The sequence below is a fragment of the Callithrix jacchus genome, chromosome 19 (assembly GCF_049354715.1).
Source record: "Callithrix jacchus isolate 240 chromosome 19, calJac240_pri, whole genome shotgun sequence".
NCBI lineage: Eukaryota > Metazoa > Chordata > Mammalia > Primates > Cebidae > Callithrix > Callithrix jacchus.
Genome location: NC_133520.1, coordinates 44,779,472 through 44,801,022, shown reverse-complemented (window position 1 = coordinate 44,801,022; position 21,551 = coordinate 44,779,472). Strand labels below are relative to the sequence as shown.

The following is a 21,551-nucleotide window of genomic DNA, read 5'->3' as shown; positions in this document are numbered from 1 at the left end:
CGCCTTGGGGACTTGCTCACTGCCTCCTCCACTCTGCTCCTGTGGTGATTTCACTTTTTCTTCTCGGCCCAGAGTCTTAGTTCTTCAATGCACAGAATGGCAAAAAGGGTTGCCCTTACTGCATGAGCATTATAGTTTGTAAAATTAAATAATTCACACTTAAAGCTGCTGCAACTTTAAATCATTTGAGCTTTGAGAAAAATGTGGCTATATGGCCCAAGTCACATAGCGTGCAGCTGCAACTTCTGCTTCTCCCATTACAGATTACAGTCCATTTCTCTTCTGCTGAAGAGGATTATTAGGTAAAGCTGGAAGGTGCCAGAAATAAGAGTCCATTACCCCTCCTTATAAAATGTTGAATCAGTCTTCCTTGCAATGTAGTAAACTATAACCAATCAAATTCCTGTAACATAATGTAAGAATTGGTCTTATATGAAAAATCCTGCAACTCTGTTACATTTCACTGTCTCTACCTGTATAAGTGAAACCTTACCTTCCACACTTGGAAGCACTGACCCCATTCTTTAGGAGTCTTTGTTACCCAGGTGGTGACAATCTCAAACTTTGTGCTCAAATAAAATCAAGACTTAATCATATTTTCTGAATCTCATTATTTAATGTTGACAAGTTTATATAAGATATTCCTTCTCTAATTTTCATACCTGAATTTTGGGGCAAAAACTTTGATATATAACACTGGAGGTGGAGTTCGAAGGGGTGCAGGGCAGAGAAATCAAAGATATTTGTTATCACCTTATTCAATATGCAAACTGGACAATACATGGTTATATAGCAGGAAAAAAGTGTAAGAAAAGCAGTCTCAAAAAATAAGAGTGGGGGATTGCTGAATAATGAGAAAGAGCCAAAAGGGCATCATGGAGGTTCATGCCTGTAACCCCAGCACTTTGGGAGGCCAAGGTGGGGTGGATTCCTTGATGTCAGGAATTCTAGATCAGCCTGGCCAAAATGGTGAAATCCCATCTCTACTAAAAATACAAAAACTAGTCAGGTGTGTTGGTGTGGCTCTGTAATCCCAGCGACTCGGGAGGCTGAGGCTGGAGAATCACTTGAACCCGGGAGGCAGAGGCTGCAGTGAGCCAAGATCCCGCCACTGCACCCCAGCCTGAGTGACAGGGTGAGACTATGTCATAAAAAAAAAAAAGCCAAAGAAAGATAAAAATTGATGCAGAAAAGGATGTTGGACAGACAAGCCAAACAACTAAATGAGTCTTCACAGATATGAAAGACAAAAAAAAAGGAAGTAGCATGACCAAATAATTCACCTGGTTAATTACATATAAGTCCCTGGTTAATTACATTATACTCTTTGGCCATGGTAAGTCTTTGCCCTTGAGATAGAAAATGCCAAGGGTGCTAAACGTTTGTTGTGACAGAGTAACTTAGGTTTCCAGATTTCTTTTTTGTTCCTAGGAGGTATCAATTCTTTAACTCTCAAAAGGAGCCTCCTGGCTAATTTTTATTGCAGTCAAAGTTTAAATAGGAGACTTATCAATGTCCCCTGAACTATTTGTGAAAGGCTTCATGGGAAAGGTAAGATTAAGCTGATCCTAGAGGGTAGGCAGGATAGAGAGCTATAAAGGAAAGGAGGAGGCAGAGCATATGAATACTTTAATCAATTGCTTCATCTTTGGCGTCAAGATGGGAATGAGTAAGACTCTTGCACAGAATAATGAATTCTGTCAGAATCCTTCTCCTTTTGCCTCTCCGACTTGACAATTTTAACCTCTCTGGAAGGTGTCTCTGTAGTCATTCTCAAACACATTTCCACCTTTGCTATCACCTTCGTTCACATACTGCCTGCCTGAAATTCTCTCTTAAATGAGCTCCTTACCTTCTGATCCCATTTGAGCTCACATCAGTTTGCTCAAGTAGTAAATCCGAGAATTAACTTGGAAACAAGTACAAATATTTCATCTACTGTTTAAAACTTTCATTGTCCTGACTACCCCACGGTCATTTGAGCTAAATGACCTCTCAAATTTCTCCACCATAGGACGCCAAACTGTCATTCTGGCCTTAGGATTTGCGCTCCCTAACTATGCCTCATGCTTTCAACATGCTCAGCAATTGCTCCTGCCTGCCTCACCTTCTCACATACTCTTCCTAGTGCCCGCTGCGCCCTTCCCTTTTCCATCTGTGCCTGTGTAAATTCGGTTATACTTCAAGGATCATTCCAAATTTTAATTTCCTATTGACATCTGTCTTTATCCCTTCCCTTACATCTCTCTCATCCCAACTGAATACAATCATAGTCCTTGTTAAACTCCTTGAAATCTTTATTTTTAAATTTTTTAACCCTACCTTACTTTATACATGACTTATATATAAGTTATTTATTAACATATTCCCTTTAGATTATGAAGACTTTGGTAATTTCCAATGGCATGATCTCTCTCTCTCTCTCCCCATCCCCCCGCCCCCCACTGTCTCTGAAAAACTCTTTGGGCCCACCATATTTATTCCAGTGGTAAGCTCACCGACCCGGTAAGCTCCGGGACCCCTTTCCCTATTCTTATAGGTTAGAGTGGCCAAGAACCTACGAGCTTAGGGAGCTGAGTACACCCCGCTCCCCCTTACAATAGTTCTGTATAGAGCACATGCTCCTACAATTGTCTGCCCCACTTGGTATTTGTAAGGGGAACCTGGTCGAGGCCAGGGAGGTCGTTCATGCTGTAATCGCATTGCTGTGGAAAGCTGAGGCAGAAGGTTTGCTTGAGGCCAGGGGTTTGAGACCAGCCTGGATAACATACCAAGACTCTCCCTCTCAAAAAAAAAGAAAACAAAAGTATAAAACAACTTGGTCTACTGATGGCCACTGGGCATCACAGACCCATTTCCAGATATTCTCCCTCCAACACCTTCACACAACTCCAGGACTAATGGTGGAAAGAACAGCCATATGCATGCTTATTTCCATCCTACTCCTACACTGCAAACCGGAGAATAAGACTGATATGCACTATGAACTAAAAGCATCTCTGTTATTCCCATAAACAGATTGAGAACAATAAACACAACGACTGGTGAAAACAAGGCTCTCTTGTCATGTGTTTGACGATGCAGAGCCAAGAACACTTTAGAGTATCATGCAGGTGACTCTTCTCCCAGTTCTTTCAAGGTTGGTACAGGACTAGTGGCATTCCAAATGCATGGGGGCGGGAGAGAGAGGGAGAGAGGGAGAGAGAGAACAGCTCCCACGCTGTTGTGGGAGGTGAACCCAGAAGAGCGGGAAATCCATTTCTGCAGCTGCTGAATCTGACCTTTTTCTCTGTGTGACACTCCTGGTTTACTTATTTTGTACAATGTTTTTTAAATTTCCAGTTCCTAGAATTCCTTTGAGATCAATGAGTAAACTGTAGAAGGGCAAAAGGAAAAGATTTCTACTTTAATTGTACCTTTGCTAGTGTTGCCGAGTCAAGGCACTACAATGTGAAGCTAGATTTTATTTTTCAGAAGTATTTGAACAGCAATATCGATCTTGCTAACCCATTGAAAGGTTAAAGCAGGGAAAATTCAATGTGACTTTTCTGATTTGCCCTTTTGTATGGGGATTTGGAAAAAAAACCTCCTTCTTGCTGGCCCCTCTATGAAAGAAGTTTCTGCACCAGACCTGGTTTCAACTATTTATTCATTTCACTCTGCTCTCAAGAGAGAAATTAGAATAAATGGTGGACTAAATCATACAAAATCTCAAGGCGCAGTAGGTCCAGGGCTTGGCACACAAACATATAACTTCTGGTCCAATAACTGGTTCTTTTATAGCCACCACAATTTTGTTTTCCTCAGGAGTGCCAGGAAAATCAGAATGTCTAGTTGCTTTCTTCCTGACAACAATTCTCAATGATCCTATGAGGAAATGAATAAAAAACTAAAAACGTGCCTTACTTACGACTAGGTATCTGTGACTATTAACTTAGGGCTAGAACACAAACATCAGAAGGCCATGGCAGTGATGTTGCATTATTTAAAACCATTTCCCCATTTTGTAAGTGTTAAAGTCTCACAGAGACACCTAGACAGTTTGAAACGCCCTCCCCTGAAAGCCGACAATTTCTGTGTGTTTCCACCAGCCAAGAGGACCCCATAGAGCTTTACTTTCTACAGCTGAAATAATAAAAAACAATAGCTTTGTTTTTTATTGTTTTAAAAAATATATTAAAATACTGACTATATTTTTAGAACTGCACCTGCTCCCTTAACATTTTGATACTTGCATGGATAAACGACTTTGAGAACCTGTAGTGGAAAGAGTGTGGCCTTTGTTCCTTAGCAAAGCCATGTGCAAATCTCAGGTCTGTCATTTGATGAATGATGTTAGGAAAATAATTTAGCCTTTCTGGGCTGGGTCTTTGTACTCTTTCCCAATAACATGAGAATGCTACTTCCTTAATAAAACACTTACTTTATAGCATCTGTTCCCCTTCCTCCTTCCTGCGCAAACTCAGATGACACTATTTCTGAAAGTGCAACATTAAAAAATGTGGTGTCTTATTTTCTCTGTGGCCATTATGACTTTCTCTATTCCCTTCCTATGACACACTGTGTATTATATTATAGTCATATGTGTATATGTCTTATTTCTTCTGTTCTCTTTTACTGAAAGTTTCTTCAGGGTAAATAGTAGTTTAATCACATCTGTACCCTGAACAATACCTTTTGCGAGACTCAATATACAGAGACAATAGTTAGACCACATATGAGCACACAACTCTGACCCACAGCCCCTCCAACCAGCCTGGGAAGCCAAACCACAAGCTCAGCAGCAGTAAGTCAGACCAAAATTGTCAAGACTCAGGCAATGACAACCAGCTGCCCTAATTCTTGCCTCTGCTTATAACTCTAGACAAACCAGAGAAAGCTAGACACTCCCCAATCTAGTCACATAAGATATCCACTTTCAGCTTCCCCATGCAAGAACCTCCAATTGGAGCTTGCTCACTCGCGCGCTCGCTCTCTCTCTCTCTCTCTCTCTCTCTCTCTGTCTCTCTCTCTCTGTATCTGTCTTTTTATTATAAAGCTTTCCCATTCCTCTGCCTGCCTTTGAGTCTTTACTAGACACAAGCAGTGGTGGATGATTCTCTTGCTACAGCAAGAGCTGAAAACATATCATTTCTTTTTTTCATTTTGGTGACCTTCATTTATTTCTGCATTTTAAAAAATAATTTATGTACATCTCACTACATTCCCAACAAGAATTTAGGGTAAATCCTTGTCCAAATCATCTCTTATAGAAGCAAAGTCCCCTTCCAGTTCTAATACTTTGACTAATAGATGTTGAGGTCAAATAAAATGCTGATTTGGTAACTTGTTGAAAAACTTTTTAGAAATAGACTATGCCTGTTTATAAGCATTGTCAAAATAAGTAATTCAAAATCTAAACTGTTGAAACTTTACCTTATTTTGAGCCCTAAAAGAATATGATTATGGGGCCTGAGTCATGTGATGGGCAGCTGCAACCTTTGTTTTTGTGATTATAGATTAGCCTTCTTCCTATTTGCAAATGACTGATGGACACCAAGGAAGACCCCTTCCCTCTGCACTGTTGATCTTCATTATAGATTGACTTTCTTCTTACCTGTCTCACACAGGGACTATATGACTCTCACATCATCTAAGATGGAATGTTAAATATACCTTTAAATTGAAAAGAAAATGCAAACAAGCTTTACAGAAAAGAAAACAAACTCTAACCAAGCACTACATTGCTGTAACCCATACACCAGCCTTGCATAGAAATCGCTATAATCCTATTAAATTTATTTTCTGCCTACATAAGCAAGACCTCAACTTTTTACTTCTGAGCACTGACCCCATTTCTCTGGAGTCTATTTTCCAATGGCCATTCCCACCTTTTCACTGGAATAAGCTCTTTAAAACTAGATCTGATCCTTGCAGTTATTTCAGGTTGATAGAATGGTTTATGCTGAACCTCTGAATTAAGTTGTTGGTTTACATTTGTATACCTTACAAGTTCTAAAAGACCAAATTAAACTCCCACCACATCATACCCAGCAATATTATACTGCTCAGTTAAGAGCCATGGGTATAAAGTTACATGATTTCTTTCAGGAGACATTTATCCTTCTACTAAATATCAGTTATTTTTTCAAAAATCCACTTGCCTACCTTTGTGAGCACTGAACACTCAGACTTCTCAACAGGGGAAGAAACGATTGTCCCCCACTGTATGTGTATTGATATGTAACATAACATTGGGCAAATGGCTTGAGCCTGGCTTCTCCTGCTCTTCTTGCAGTCCTGGTCCCTTGTTTGGGATCTGTTGCTCTTTGAGAGTGTAAAGATTCTTTACCCCACTTCTTGAAAGGCCATCCTTGTGTCTTTCTAGTTTGTGTTAGGGATAAATTGACATGGACGAAAATGACTCTGACCTATGTAGAAAATCTGTGAACTAAGTAGTCATATGAATCCAAATCTTATGTGACCTATCAATATGGTTTGGATTTGCGTCCCCACCCAAATCTCATGTCGAACTGGAGGAAGGGCCTGGTCGGAGGTGACTGGATCATGGGAACAGATTTTTCCCTTGCTGTACTTACGATAGTGAGTGAATTGGCACAAGATCTGATGGTTTAAAAGTGTGTGGCACTTCCCACAACCATCTTGCTCTCTCTTGCCACCATGTGAAAAAGGTGCTTGCTGCCTCGTTGCCTTATGCCATGACTGTAAGTTTCCTGAGGCCTCCCAGTCATACTTCCTGTGAAGCCTGTGAAACTGTGAGTCAATTAAATTTCTTTTCTTCATAAGATACCCAGTCTGAAGTAGTGCTTTATACCGGTACGAGAATGGACTAACACCTATACTTAGACTACTCTAAAAACTACATTATAAATGTAATTTTAGAAATTTTTATTGTGGGAAATCTTAAATAGATATGAAAATAAACAGAACACATTGACCTGCAGATACTCACCCCCTACCTGTAAAAATCTTCAGTTTATTATGCCAATTTATGTTTTTTGTTTTGTTTTGTTTTTTTATTGCATTTTAGGTTTGGGGGTACATGTGCGGAACATGCAAGACATTTGCATAGGTACACACATGGCAGTGTGTTTTGCTGCCCTCCTCCCCTACACCCACATCTGGCATTTCTCCCCAGGCTATCCCTCCCCAGCTCCCCCCGCCGCTGTCCCTCCCCTCTTCCCCTCAATAGACCCCAGTGTTTGGTACTCCCTTCCCTGTGTCCATGTGTTCTCATTTTTCATCACCCACATATGAGTGAGAACATGCGGTATTTCATTTTCTGTTCTTGTGTCAGTTTGCTGAGAATGATGTTCTCCAGATTCATCCATGTCCCTACAAATGACACGAACTCATCATTTTTGATTGCTGCATAATATTCCATGGTGTATATGTGCCACATTTTCCCAATCCAGTCTATCATCGATGGGCATTTAGGTTGGTTCCAGGTCTTTGCTATTGTAAACAGTGCTGCAATGAACATTCGTGTGTATGTGTCCTTATAGTAGAAAGATTTATAGTCCTTTGGATATATATTCAGTAATGGGATTGCTGGGTCAATTGGAATTTCTATTTCTAAGGCCTTGAGTAATTGCCACACTGTCTTCCACAATGGTTGAACTAGTTTACACTCCCACCAACAGTGTAAAAGTGTTCCTATTTCTCCACATCCTCTCCACCATCTGTTGTCTCCAGATTTTTAATGATCGCCATTCTAACTGGCGTGAGATGGTATCTCAATGTGGTTTTGATTTGCATCTCTCTAATGACCAGTGATGATGAGCATTTTTTCATATGTTTGTTGGCCTCATGTATGTCTTCTTTTGTAAAGTGTCTGTTCATATCCTTTGCCCATTTTTGAATGGGCTTGTTTGTTTTTTTCCTGTAAATCTGTTTGAGTTCTTTGTAAATTCTGGATATCAGCCCTTTGTCAGATGGGTAGACTGCAAAAATTTTTTCCTATTCTGTTGGTTGCCGATTCACTCTAGTGACTGTTTCTTTTGCCATGGAGAAGCTGTGGAGTTTGATTAGGTCCCATTTGTCTATTTTGGCTTTTGTTGCCAATGCTTTTGGTGTTTTGGTCATGAAGTCCTTGCCTATTTTTATGTCCTGAATGGTTTTGCCTAGATTTTCTTCTAGGGTTTTTATGGTGCCAGGTCTTATGTTTAAGTCTTTAATCCATCTGGAGTTAATTTTAGTGTAAGGTGTCAGGAAGGGGTCCAGTTTCTGCTTTCTGCACATGGCTAGCCAGTTTTCCCAACACCATTTATTAAACGTTTTAAAAGGAATACCAACTGTCTCTGTGAAAAGTATTGCTAAGGAAAACGCACCATAAACTGTTTTTTCCATTAGTGTAAATTTCCCATGTATAAAGTGGTTGGTCTCTCCCAGCAGGCTCTGGCTGCTGCCTTCCCGGCCTCTCTTAATGCTAAGTTGCCTGTGGCACCAGACCTGGCTTTCCTTAATGCCTTTCTAACTTCTTTATTTCCTATGAGACTCCAAACTTATGAAAGAAAAGAGAGTAAGAGACAACAGTTCACATATAATAAATTTGACCTCTACTTTTATATATGTATTTTTTTAAATTTTTATTTTTTAATTGACAAATACTAATTGTACCTAGTCATGGTGTACATAGTGATGTTTCAATACATGTAATGTATCATGATCAGGATAATTAGCATATCCATCATCTAAAACACTCATCAGTTTTTTTGTGTTGGAAATGTTCAGTATCCTCTTTCTAGTTATTTGAAATTATATAATCTATGTTACTGTTAACTATAGTCATCTGACAGTGGTATAGAACACTATACCTTATTTTTCCTTACATACATCATTTGATTTACTCCTAACAACCATTTAATATAGATAATGCAACTATTATTAATTCCTTTTAGAGATAACAGAGCTAGGGTTCTGAGAATTAAACCTATAGATTGAAGGTTACACAATTGGTAAGAAGGGGACCCTCTATGAGGTAGTATATGGAGCATCACAATGGAATACTATATCTCAAAAAAACTGCAAAAAATGCATGTCAGCTGACTTTTAAAATAAAATATAAATGTCCTTGAACACAGTCTCCTTTCAGGGGAAATTTGAGGAAAAGCCATTTCATACTGACTATGTTCCATTTGATTGAACACAATGACACAATTCTTTACCTTTCAACCAGGACACTGAAATGCTCTTACTTCAATTTCTGATTGTACATGTGCATTCTCTAGGAATTGCTACCTGGAATTATGGGATTTTTTCAGCTATGTAGAACCTGCATCATTCAATCCATATGGCGGTTACTGAAATAAACTTTTAATGATTCTGAATACCTCACTAAGGTAGCTAGTATTTATTGTGAATCTACTATGTAGAAATGTTGAATGCCTATTGTGGATTGTGAGATGATGACAGGAAAGGAGGTAAGAAATGACTTCCCCCGAGAGGGATCTTTGATTCGTGCTTTGAACACGGAGTGCAAATCAGATAAACTGAGTGGAAGGACTTAAGCAGAACTGCAGCAGTGAGAACACTCCTGGTAATTTGACTGAAGCAGATTGTCTGCAGAGTGCTATCTGTAGGATAAAGTGGAAGAATATAATGCACAGGCTTGAGTGAAAATAAAACATGGATAACAAAGAAGAAACAACCCTAGGAAAAGGTAAAGCTGCAATATAATTCATATCAGATTAATCTAAGATCAGAGTGGAGAAGCCAAGAGAGACGTAAATCAGAAGAAATCAGACAATAGCACTGGGGACAACAGCCAGAGATGCAGAGAATCAAGGTAAGCATGAAGTCAGAATGCAGGCACAGGCTGGACTAACACAGTCCTTTCCTGCAAAAGCTGTAAAACTTTTTACAGCAATCTACACTAAAATAAACATGTCGCATCATGACCCAGCACATACACGTGTACTCCTACATACACAGATTTAATTGAAACAAACGTTTTACAAAACAATAGGTATTCTTTCTATGGTAGTGAAACCTACTATTTTTATTCTATTACATTAAACAAAAATTAAAGTATGATTTACAACCTTCTTAAATGTTTTCACAACTCAAAATTGGAACAGGATTCAACCAGCAGTTTGTAAGACACTATTCTATTGGGTACATTCCATGAGGAAATAAACATACACAAGAAGTTTCCATCCTTAAGATCCACCCACTTAAACAATTAAACCAACCAACTCCCAGTCCTCCTCTGGCAACCATCTCATCCCATTCTATTTAAAGCCAGACCTCTTGTCTTCCACAACGAGCTCTCTAACCTCACAGTTCTAACATTTTTCATCTCAGGATGCCTTTACACTTTAAAAAAATTATTGAGAATTCCAAAGAGGTTTTTTTTTTTTAAAAAAAAAAAGAGAAATCAAATAGGCTGTACCTGTTAATATTTACCAGTTTTGACTAAAAAGAAAACTAACATTTGACCCAGTAATCCTACTACTGGGTGTTTACCCAAGGAAATCATCTTATAACATGAAAAAGACACTTGCACTCATTGGCTCATCACAGCACTACTTACAATAGCAAAGTCAAGGAACTAACTTAAGTGTTCATCAACAGTTGACTGAATAAAGAAAATGTGGTATATAAACACCATGGAATGCTACACAGTCATAAAAAAAGAACGAAATTATGTCCTTTGCAGCAACATGGAGGAGAGGGGCCATTATCCTAAGTGAATTAGCTTAGAAACAGAAAACCAAATACCTTTTGTTCTCACTTATAAGTGAGAGCTCAACAATGGGTACACATAGACATAAAGATGAAAATATAATAGACACTGAGGACTCCAAAAGGGAGGGGAGGAGGCTGAGGGTTGAAAAATTACCAATCAAATGCAGTGTTCACTCTTTGAGCCATGGCTATACTAGAAGCCTATTCTCATCAGTATACAATACACCCATTTAACAAACATGCACGTGCCTCCCCCCAGTGTAAAATAAAATTAAAATTAATTAAAAATTAAAGTTTACCAACCTTGAAATAAATTAAAATAATCAGTAAAACTATATATTAATTATTTCATTAAAGTTACAAAAATAAGTACATTACATGGTAACATGAATATTTATCACAAATAACTATATTTCTCAAAACATTTGGTAAGAGGAATGACATTTACAGTTTTGCAAGTCTCTTCAATGTTTGGCTTGGAAGACAGCTAGATTTACACATCTATTTCTGCATTCATTCAATTCCAATATGTTGTTTTGGTTGAGGAAAATCCAGCTTTGCACAGAAATTGCTTTGAAAAGGAAGGGATTTTTAGTAGCCTTATCAGACAGTTAATGATACTCTTCTCTGCTACTGGACCAAAACTCCACAAGTAGTAGTCAGTGATTAGCTGAGATGCAGAATCTGAAACTTTTAATAATGAATTTTTCATACCCCTACTGTATTAAAATTCTTTTGCCTATTTTGGACTTCGAATGGATCTTTTTACCCAGGAATGGCATGTACTGATGACTTAGAAAATACTGATTCACTGAGTTATGCAGATTTCTTAAATGCTGACACAATTCATCATACAATATCCAAAATGACATTTGTTAATATCACCACTGATACACTGAGAAAAGTCTTTTGCTATTGGGAAGCTCCCAGGCTCATCATGACAATTACAAGCTTTCCAAAATTATAACTTTCACTCAAAAGTTTGTTATTGGCAACTAATACTGTCAGTTGTTTTCCTTGAAATGACAGGCTTATCTTTTTTTTCCATTAAAAAAAGTATGCCAAATATTCATGTCTAAAATAGCAGAGCTTGCCTTTCAATTATTCTTTCAAGTAACAATGACTAGCTCAGTTTGCGACTCAAATAATAGCACACCACACTTTCCATGCAGCTTGATCTGTTCAAAGCCATCTTCCACACTGTGGTCTGAGTGGTGTGTTGCAAGCAAATCTCCTCATTTTTCTCTCTTATTGCAAATACCTTGGTTTTCTCTTTTGTCTTTACGATAAAGTTCCAAGTACTTGGCATACTATGAGGCTCTCCCCATCCTCAATGCAATCCCCATCCTTCCCACAGTGGAATTTTTAATCATTTTCCCAAGTGAGCCATCCTCATGCCTCCAAGGCATGGCCTGCCTACCTGGTGAAAATGGGCTTATTTTGCAAGACTCTGCTCAAGTTCAGTGGCTTTGAGGAGTCTTTTCTCACCCACCCTGCTCTCAGGCTGGAGTGCAGTGGCACAAACACAGTTCACTGCAGCCTGGAACTCCAGGGTTCAAGCAATCTTCCCACCTCAGCCTCGCGATTAGCTGGGACTACAGACATGCCAACATGACCGGCTACTGTTTATCTTTTGTAGAGATGGAATCTTGCTATGTTGCCCAGGATGGTCTCAAACCCCTGGGCTCAAGTGATCCACCTGCCTCAGCTTCCTGAAGTCCTAGGATTACAGGCGTGAGCCACCGCACCTGGTCTAAACTGTGAAATTCTTCTGTGTAGAAATTTTGTACTGTACAGAGATCTTTTTACTAGTACACATATGTGCCCAAAATGGTCTCAGGCCTAGAAAAGCCAAGGCATCTAGAGAGGAAAATAGGGAAACTGGCTGACAAGGATAGGGTCACTTCTCACAGCACAGCAGCAAGCTCTGGAGTTGGTGTCCATAGTTTGGGAAATGGAGGATAGAGCGCTCAGAGTGGAGGTGCGCAAGTGAGACACATTTTAAATAGGTTAAGTGAGGCTGCTTCAAGCTACAAATTGGACTTTGGAGAAAGACTCAAGGCGAGGACTCCACGCCTATATTTAGCCCCCAGAAGAAGGCTTCGCTCCAGGTGTAACAGATTAACTCTCCGAGAACACCTCTCTGGATTGTGATCTCACTGCAGGTAGCATTCCTTACTCCATGACTCCTCTTGCCTGGGCTCCTGACTCTAAAGATTGCTTCACAGATTTCAACAGCAAACAGATGACACCAGGAAAAGGAATTCAGAGGCCAAATTGTTTGCAAAATATTGGGTGAAAAAAAGTATTAGACAGATGTCAAAAAACTTTCGGGGGTTTTACTTTTCTAACTTGCACCAAATATCTCTAAAAGGGAACTGTGGTTTGCAGTGCTTCCAGAACAGCATAGCTACAGAACCTTGTTTTGAAGGAGCACTTCAAGGGCTAAGGCTTAGTGGAATACACCTGGGAGAGACCTTGCGGTATGCACGGGGCTCGGCTGAGTGATGAAGGTACAACCAAAAGAAAAGGAACAGAAACAAAGTCTCTGGAGAGCAGCAACAATAAAATCATCACTTGAAAAGCTGTTTGAATATGTACTTTCTTTTTTTTTTTTTTTTTTGAGACGGAGTTTCGCTCTTGTTACCCAGGCTGGAGTGCAATGGTGCGATCTCGGCTCACCGCAACCTCCGCCTCCTGGGTTCAGGCAATTCTCCTGCCTCAGCCTCCTGAGTAGCTGGGATTACAGGCACGCGCCACCATGCCCAGCTAATTTTTTGTATTTTTAGTAGAGACGGGGTTTCACCATGTTGACCAGGATGGTCTCGATCTCTTGACCTCGTGATCCACCCGCCTCGGCCTCCCAAAGTGCTGGGATTACAGGCTTGAGCCACCGCGCCTGGCCTGTACTTTATATTTGATGCAGCCTTACATAAAAGGGGACAAGCTATGGCTCGACTTTCCAGAATAGTATGTCTGGGAGTGAGGCGGAATGATAGAGAGGGCTGTTTGGAAGCTTATAGGAGAATATACTACTCTAAGTTTCTTAAAATTTCTTGTCATGGTAAACTTGCAACTTTGAGGTTTAGAGAATTTATGTATATACACATATATACATACATATGCTGGTCTGTCCACCTGTGTTGCAATTTTTAATTCTTTTTCTTTTTCAATGTTTTTTTTTGAGACAGGGTTTCACTTTGTTACCCAGGCTAGAGTGCAGTGGCAAGAGCAGCCTCAACCACCGCGCTCAAGCAGATGATTCTCCCATCTCAGCCTCCCTAATAGCTGGGACCACAGGTGTGTGCCACCACACCTGGCTACCTTAAATTTTTGTAGAGATGGAATCTTTGCTGCTCAAGCTGGTTTTGAACTCCTGGGCTTAAGCAGTTCTTCTGTCTTGGCCTCCAAAAATGCTGGGATTACAGGCATGAGTCACTGTGCCTGGCCTTAATTCTTTTTCTGAAGGTAATTTTTAAGTTCTGTTCTATGATTGCTTTATTATTTTTTTAAAAAAACCACTTATATATGGCTTTTTTTAAATGCAAGTGCAGCTGCCACCTTCAGTGAATTTGTTCAGTAGGTTCACACAAAAGTTATTCAACCCTTGGCACTTCATTCATCCTGCTGGCAAGCTGAAGGAGTAGAAAGTGAAAAATTAAATGTATATGTGATCTGCAGTTAGAATTTATTCCTTCTACTCAGCATTCTCACTGCTCTCCGCCATCTGGATGCCTAGTTTATACTACAGATGCTCCTTGACTTAACCACAGAGTTATGTCCTGAGAAACTCATCATAAGCTGAAAATATTGTAAGTAAAAATGCAATTAATACACCTAACCAGCCAGGCACAGTGGCTCACACCTGTAATCCCAGCATTTTCGGAGGGCAAAGCTGGTGGATCACCTGAGGTCAGGAGTTTGAGACCAGCCTGACTAACATGGTGAAACCCCATCTCTACTAAATACAAAGAATTAGCTGGGCATGGTGGTGCATACCTGTAATCCCAGCTACTTGGGAGGCTGAGGCAGGAGAATCACTTGAGCCTGGGAGGAGGAGATTGCAGTGAGCTGAGATTGTGCCATTGCACTCCAGCCTGGGCAACAAGAGCAAAACTCCATCTCAAAAAAAAAAAAAAAAAAATACACCTAACCTAGCAAACATCATAGCTTAGCTTAGTCTTACCTTAACTGTGCTCAGAGCACTTACATTAACCTAAAGTTTGACCAAATAATCTAGACAAAGCCTTTTTAATAATAAAGTGTTGAATGTCCCATGTAATTTATTGAATACTATGCAGAAAGTGAAAAACGCAGTGATTGTATGGGTAGTCAAATTACGGTTTCTACTGAATGTGTATCTCTTTCACACCACGTATAACTGAAGAATTCTAAATCAAACCACATTAAATTGGGGACCATCTGTAAACATTAGATACTTGATAAGTGATTGTCAGACAGATGAATAAATGGGGAAAAGTTCCTGCTTTTGTGCAATCATAGAGACCTCTGGAATTCAACATAGCTACTCTCACAAGTGCACACGAACCCTAGAGGACATAAACAGGGGTGGTGCCAATCAGGGCTTTTCAGTGACTTGCCAGAGCCTGGCCTGCTGGAACCCCAGGTCCTCAGCCTCAGCAACACCCTTGGCTCTGAGGCCTTCAGTGTAAATGGACCAACAGGTCCCTCTTCTTCATCATTCATTCATTCATTATTTAATCAGCCTACAATTCTATCTACCTTACCAAGGCCTCCCCAAACCAGCTGCTCCTTTCTGTCCAGTTCAGGCAGTTACGGGTGGATGACTGAGAGACAATGCCACTATTCCCACCATTCTAATGAGCACCCACACCCTGGCAAATGGATTCTCCCTAATAAACAATCAATCAAAGGCTCAGGGGTAAGAAAAGAGAACATGGCTTTAGGTTTTGGCATCACACAAGCCCAGAATGATGCTTAACCCAGAATGATGCAGACTTATGTCCCAGTCTTGGTACCATGGGACTGGGCATTCCCCCACCATGATGTTCACCCCTACCTGTCCCCTGGAGAAGCAGGAGAATGTGTTCCCCTTGGGGGAAGCTTGACCTCAAGAGGAAAAAAGGTGGACCAAACATACTCAGATATTTTTCTGAAAGTTACTGACGAAATGAATCACTCCAAATTTCCCATGTCAAGAGTTAATAAAGAGGTGGGGATAAACCAGAGATGTGCTTAGAGTATCCCTCTTATGAAGAACCAGGGTGGGTGTGGTAGCTCAAGTCTCTAATTAGAGCTCTTTAGGAGGCCGAGGCAGGAGGGCTACTTGAGACCAGAGTTTAAGACCAGCCTGGACAACATTAGTGAGACCCCATCTCTAGCAAAATGAAAATTAAAAAAATTAGCCAGACATAGTGGTGCACACCTATAGTCCCAGAAACTTGGGAGGCTGAGGTGGGAGGATCACTTGAGCCCAGGAGGTTGAGGCTGCAGTGAACTATACCACATCACTGAACTCAAGCCTGGGTGACAGAGTGAGACCTAGTCTCTTTGAAAAATCAAAAATAAAAAAAGAAGCAGAAAATGCATTTTTGTTTTCCTCTATCTAGCTTTATGAAAGCATTAGTCAACAGATGGAAGCGTGGTTTTGAGGATAGCCCTAATCTCTCCTAAGGCTGGGATAGAGGGTTAGGGGTGACATCCAAAGGAAAACCAAGTAATAGAAAGCAGTTCTATTACAACTGCGGAGGCATTAGATGGAAGCCAGTGGTAATGCTTTAGGACCAATCTGGGCTTCCTGCAGAGTGATGTCCGCTGGGGGAATCATGGCAGGAGATGCCCAGTGCATGGGGTCCATTTGGTCACCAGGAGAAACAGGAAGGACCCGCTGGGAGATGAGCCAATTGTGTGGGCAGGTGAGACATACCTCGGGACCTTCCAGGAAAGTTAGAGAAGTAGTGATAGGACACTGTGGGGGCTGCAGGTAGGCAGAGGCAAAGGCCAGGAACCTGCATTGTTACTCATCAACGGATTCTCTCTGGACTACTAAACTGCTGAGGCCTAAAGAAACTTAGTTATATAAAGAAGTGTGAGGCCTCCCTCAGAGACAAAAGCATTTGCGCCCTCCCAAGACATCAGGTGGAAAATACTACTTGGGATGGCAAATTGGTTTGCATGGTCATGCCTTTTTACTTCCTGAGCTAAAATCTAGATGCCAGCTGGGGACTCCGTGTCCTCATGGTGAATGCAGGATTGCTTTGACCCTCCCACTGGACAGTGTAAAGAAGTCTTAAGCCTCCTGGAGATTTGTGGTCATTCTTTTCATGGTTCAGCTCTATCCACACACACGGTCATTTTCTGTGCTTGTGCCACACAGAGTCCAAACTCAGTTTTCCACCAATCTCCATAACAATGCTACTCGCTCTAAGCGCTTTATGAGGGTTCCCAGAATTCATGTAATATTTAAGGGGATAACAATGAGAGGCCGAGATCTCACTGCACAGTATCCCAATTTCTCTAGGTCTTTGCCCCTTTTTCCTCCAGCCATCCAGATACCCGGCATGCACAAAGACACACACACACACACTCTGAACTCATCCTCCCTTTGATCCACAGAAAACTAAGCATTCCTCCTCTGCTCTCCCACAGATCAGAATCCCTCCCACTCAGCTTTCAGCTTCGATCCTAAATAGGAATTTTCCCAACAAAGGCACTTCTCTAGTTAGAAAAAATCATCATGACAGTTGCTAAAAAAATTAAAACACTCTTTCTTCTTAAACTAATTTAGACACATAGTAGGTGCTTAGAAAATACTAAGTGTGTGAATATTTATTGTTCTATGTCAGGTCCTCTTCAGGGTGACCCTGCACAGAAGCAGCCTGGGGCTGAGATACTCCCCATCTAATTTATAAGGATAAGGGAAGTCATACATTAAATCCTTTTTCTACCTAGATCGTATTTCCTCTTTGGAACTGAAAGTGCTTTCAGACTTTATTTCTGTAATCCCTGCAGCTCCTCCCTATGAGAGGAAAAAATGCCCTTATCTCCAATGCACAGATGGAGCCCAGAATGCAAGTTAAGTGACTCCCAAGGTTGCCCACAGGGAGCACAGAGCAGAAGCTAAGCTGGGGCCTGGAGTCTTGGTGACCCCTTTCTAGGGTTAGGAGACGCCTTACAAAGAGCTTTCCAACGTGGTTGCTTTTGCTCTCTGATATGTGAATAATCGAGGTTTCCCGTTGATATTTATTGAGCTACAGTAGTAGGGGCACGGGAGTTCAAGCACCAGGCTCTAGAGCAAGCCTGCGGGGGTAAAACATACGGCTCTGCTACTCTGTTTCTGGTCTTGGGAAAGCTACTCAGCATTGTGCTGCCTCAGCCTCAGCGTCTGAAAACTAAATGTGCTGAACAGCAACTCCATCCTTCTCACAGTTATCATGAGGATTGAATGAGTTTACCCCTCGGACCTCCAGCCCCCAGATGCCCACTAGAGAGCTTAGGAAAGTGTCTGCTATAGAGAAATGCTACATAAATGTTAGAGATAATTATTTCTCCTTTTCAAATTGTGCATTCTTTATTTAGCAACCTTAAGTTGATTTCTCTCTCTTTTTTTTTTTTTTTTCGGTCTAGGTGACAGCATTGCCTAACTATAGAAACCAACCTTGTAGAGTTCTAAGCATTTACTGAAATCTAATATATTACCATACTATTGTTCACTTCTTTCTTTCCCCCTTCCCTTCCCATGCCTCCCTTCTCCCCCTCCCCTCCCCTTCCCCCTCCTCTCCCGTCTCCCTCTTCCCCTCCCCTCCTTTCCCTTCCTTTCCTTCCAGAAATACTTTCCAGGTGCCTACTATGTGAAAGGTACAGTAGTAAAGGTAATTTAGAAGACACATTTGGCTTTATGGTCTAAGGAGAATATGCACATAAACCTTCCTATTTCAACTCAATGTTAAAGTAATATCATGGAGAGAATCCAAAACAAGGAACAACTAATTCTGCTTGATACTATCAGGAAAGTCTCATCTGAGGAGGTAGCATTATAACTGAGTCTTGAAGTATAAATAGGCATATAAATAGGATTTATTCTGCCAAATAAAGAATCCTTGAAATGCTTGGGCAATTGTTTTGTAATACATACTTTCTAGGCTCACATACAACAAATATAAAAAGTAACCATATATTAGTCATAAAGCATGCCTCAACACATTTTAAGGATTGAAGTCATATAGAAAGCACAATTCTATTAAGCTAAAAATAAACTACTAAATCAGTCAATAATCCCCACTCAACAGCCATTTAAAAATAACTTTCCACTTTATCAACTGAAATTAATAGAAGTAAAAGTTTAAATAGTGTTAACTACAAATATTAGTATATAGGTATATATATATTTGATGTAAAAACACAGTTTTGGAGATTGTTCTCTACCAATGATTTAGCATATTTCAAAAATATATGAAGATGATAAATTTCAACCAAAAATAATAACACTGAGCTTTTAAAAGTACAGTTGAAGGAAAAGTACAGTTGAAGGAAAAAAAAGGTCTAGTTGAATAGCTTTGAAGGGGAAATATAGAGCAGTATGTTATCTAAAAAGTTCAGAAAATGGCCAGGTGCGGTGGCTCCTGCCTGTAATCCCAGAATTTTGGAAGGCCAAGGCGGGCAAATCATTTGACTTCAGGAGTTTGAGACCAGCCTGGCAACATGATAAAACCCTGTCTCTACTAAAAATACAAAAATTTGCCAGGCATGGTGGCGGCGTGTGCCTGGAGTCCTAGCTACTGAGGAGGCTGACGCTCGAGAGTCCCTTGAGCCTGGGGCAGAGGTTGCAGCGAGCCGAGATCACGCCACTGCACTCCAGCCTGGGTGACAGAGCCAGACTCCATCTCCAAATAAATAAATAAATTTTAAAAGTTCAGAAAATATTTTATAATGTCAAAAACATAAATTACACAATATATGTACATAAGTATATATATTTTACATCTCTATAAAATATTCTAAAATTATTTTATAAAGCAACGTCTCAAAAATTGAGTATTTAAATGCTATTTGAACCTGCAGAAAAATAAGAAAAAAAACTCTTCAGATAAATAAGTAGGAAATTTCGTATAAAAGGGTGATAACTTTAAAGATATTTTAGCCATTTCCATACCCCATAATAATACACACCCTTGGGGCCAGAAAGAAAGCAAATTAAATACCAGTTGAACAACTAAATTAATTGTTATATTGATATTCCTTCTCAAAAATGTTAACAGAAGGACAGCTACTATTTATACACAACTGACATGAAGGAGAGGGGTAATTAAACATAACTTTAGATCATTTCTCCAAATTATACTTCTCTAACATTTTGAAAAAGTTTTAAAAATAGAAGTGATAGAAAAAAAGGTGAGCTTCTTACCCTCAGTCTCCATGCTAAGTAACACCGAAAGTCACCATAAGATTTTCCTGCAAAATGCCATAAATGACCTTGCATGTTCAAATGTACCACTGAGGGGATACTGGCTACTAGAGACAAACAATTCAAAAAACAAACAGAACTGCAAACACTTCAAGCAGTAAAAGGTTTTTTGTTTGATATTTAAATTTCACAAAATGAAAAAAAGTCCCAAGGCAGGATGATTTCAGATTTGGTGAAGTCAGATTCTTTCTCTATTTCGACTCTACATCATCAGTATGTGACCTTGCCAGCCACATGATCACACTGTCACGAGCCTGTGCCCAAAGGCAAAAATGGGGTCAATCTCTTACTTTTCCTTTCTTTAAATAGCAGAAAAGCGTTGCCAGCGCCCTCACAGAAGAAATCGCTTTAGGTCACATCAGCTAAAATTGGGGTAAGTATATTTTATAAGCCAATCACTGGCAGAAAGAATAAAACAGACATAATCAACCCCCCAAAGAGCAGTAGTTCACAAACCTGAGTGGGCACTACAGTTACTTGGAGAGTTTATAAAAATAGATTTCTGGGCTCCACCTGGAAATCAGTAGGCATAGGATAGGGCCCACGAGTTTATATTTCCAAAAACCTTACAGATGCTATGGATGCTGCTGGTCCTTTTACAAACCCCCTGCACTGCCCTAAAGCACGTGAGAGCATCTCAGCAAAAGGCTGGGGGAGGTGACTCCGGTAATTAACCAAAGTGCATCCTAGATCTAATATCATTTTAAAACTGCTTTTCAAGACTTCCTATTACATCAAATTAAAGATGTAACTGAGTGTCTTCTGAGTATTTTAGAATTGCAAATTTTGATATTCTATCACCACTATGCTCCACCTCTCCGAAGCTATTACTAGGGCAAGAAATAGTGAGACTGTCACTGCTGAGCATCGCATCCTTCATTGCCAATGTGTCACTGTAAATGGAGCTATTCAACTTTTATGTGGTATGAAAATTGTTTGGATAACTTTAAAAAGGAGAAAAAATGGAAATGGAGGTTAGAATTTTTTTAGCCCAGCAAGAGCCCACTTTGTAACCACTTTTAGACAAAAAGCCCAAAAATAGTACACTTCACTAGATGCTCCTGTAATTTTTCAGGGATTAATCTGAGAATTAATTATCTATTTTAAGTGATTAACATCAATTTTAAAAAAACAACCCACTAGACTCTGACCCGATGCTTTTAATTGTACGATGGACCATTGTTCATTTCTACTTTTTAAGAACTAGGATGATTCTGACACATTAAAAAACATCCTGGAATGAATTTGCTATTCTGCTTGGCAACATTTGAGGAAGTAACATTTGAGTATGGCCACAAATCCTTTAGGTAGCTTCAATTGTCGATGTCTGTTAGTGAGAAGAGGGACAAAAAGAAACAGGCTAAGGTAAAATTCAGTCATGACTTCATGCCAAAAAAAAGTATTTCTGAGTTGATAA

General features: G+C 40.0%; 1 protein-coding gene across 18 annotated transcripts in view; it reads right to left on the bottom strand.

The window, feature by feature from the left end:
- RGS7 (regulator of G protein signaling 7) overlaps positions 1–21,551 on the bottom strand; it is a 548,216-nt gene that overhangs the window by 303,855 nt on the left and 222,810 nt on the right. For 2 of the 18 annotated variants that reach the window (XM_035280443.3, XM_078357251.1), the window contains exon 1: positions 20,075–20,314. The exons of 15 other annotated variants lie outside the window; for them this stretch is intronic. In XM_035280443.3, coding sequence (XP_035136334.1) covers positions 20,075–20,149 — 75 coding nt within the window. In that variant the 5' untranslated portion in view covers positions 20,150–20,314. Of the gene's footprint in view, positions 1–20,074; positions 20,333–21,551 lie in introns of those variants that run through there. One more of the 18 variants, XM_035280444.3, reaches the window with a different exon arrangement.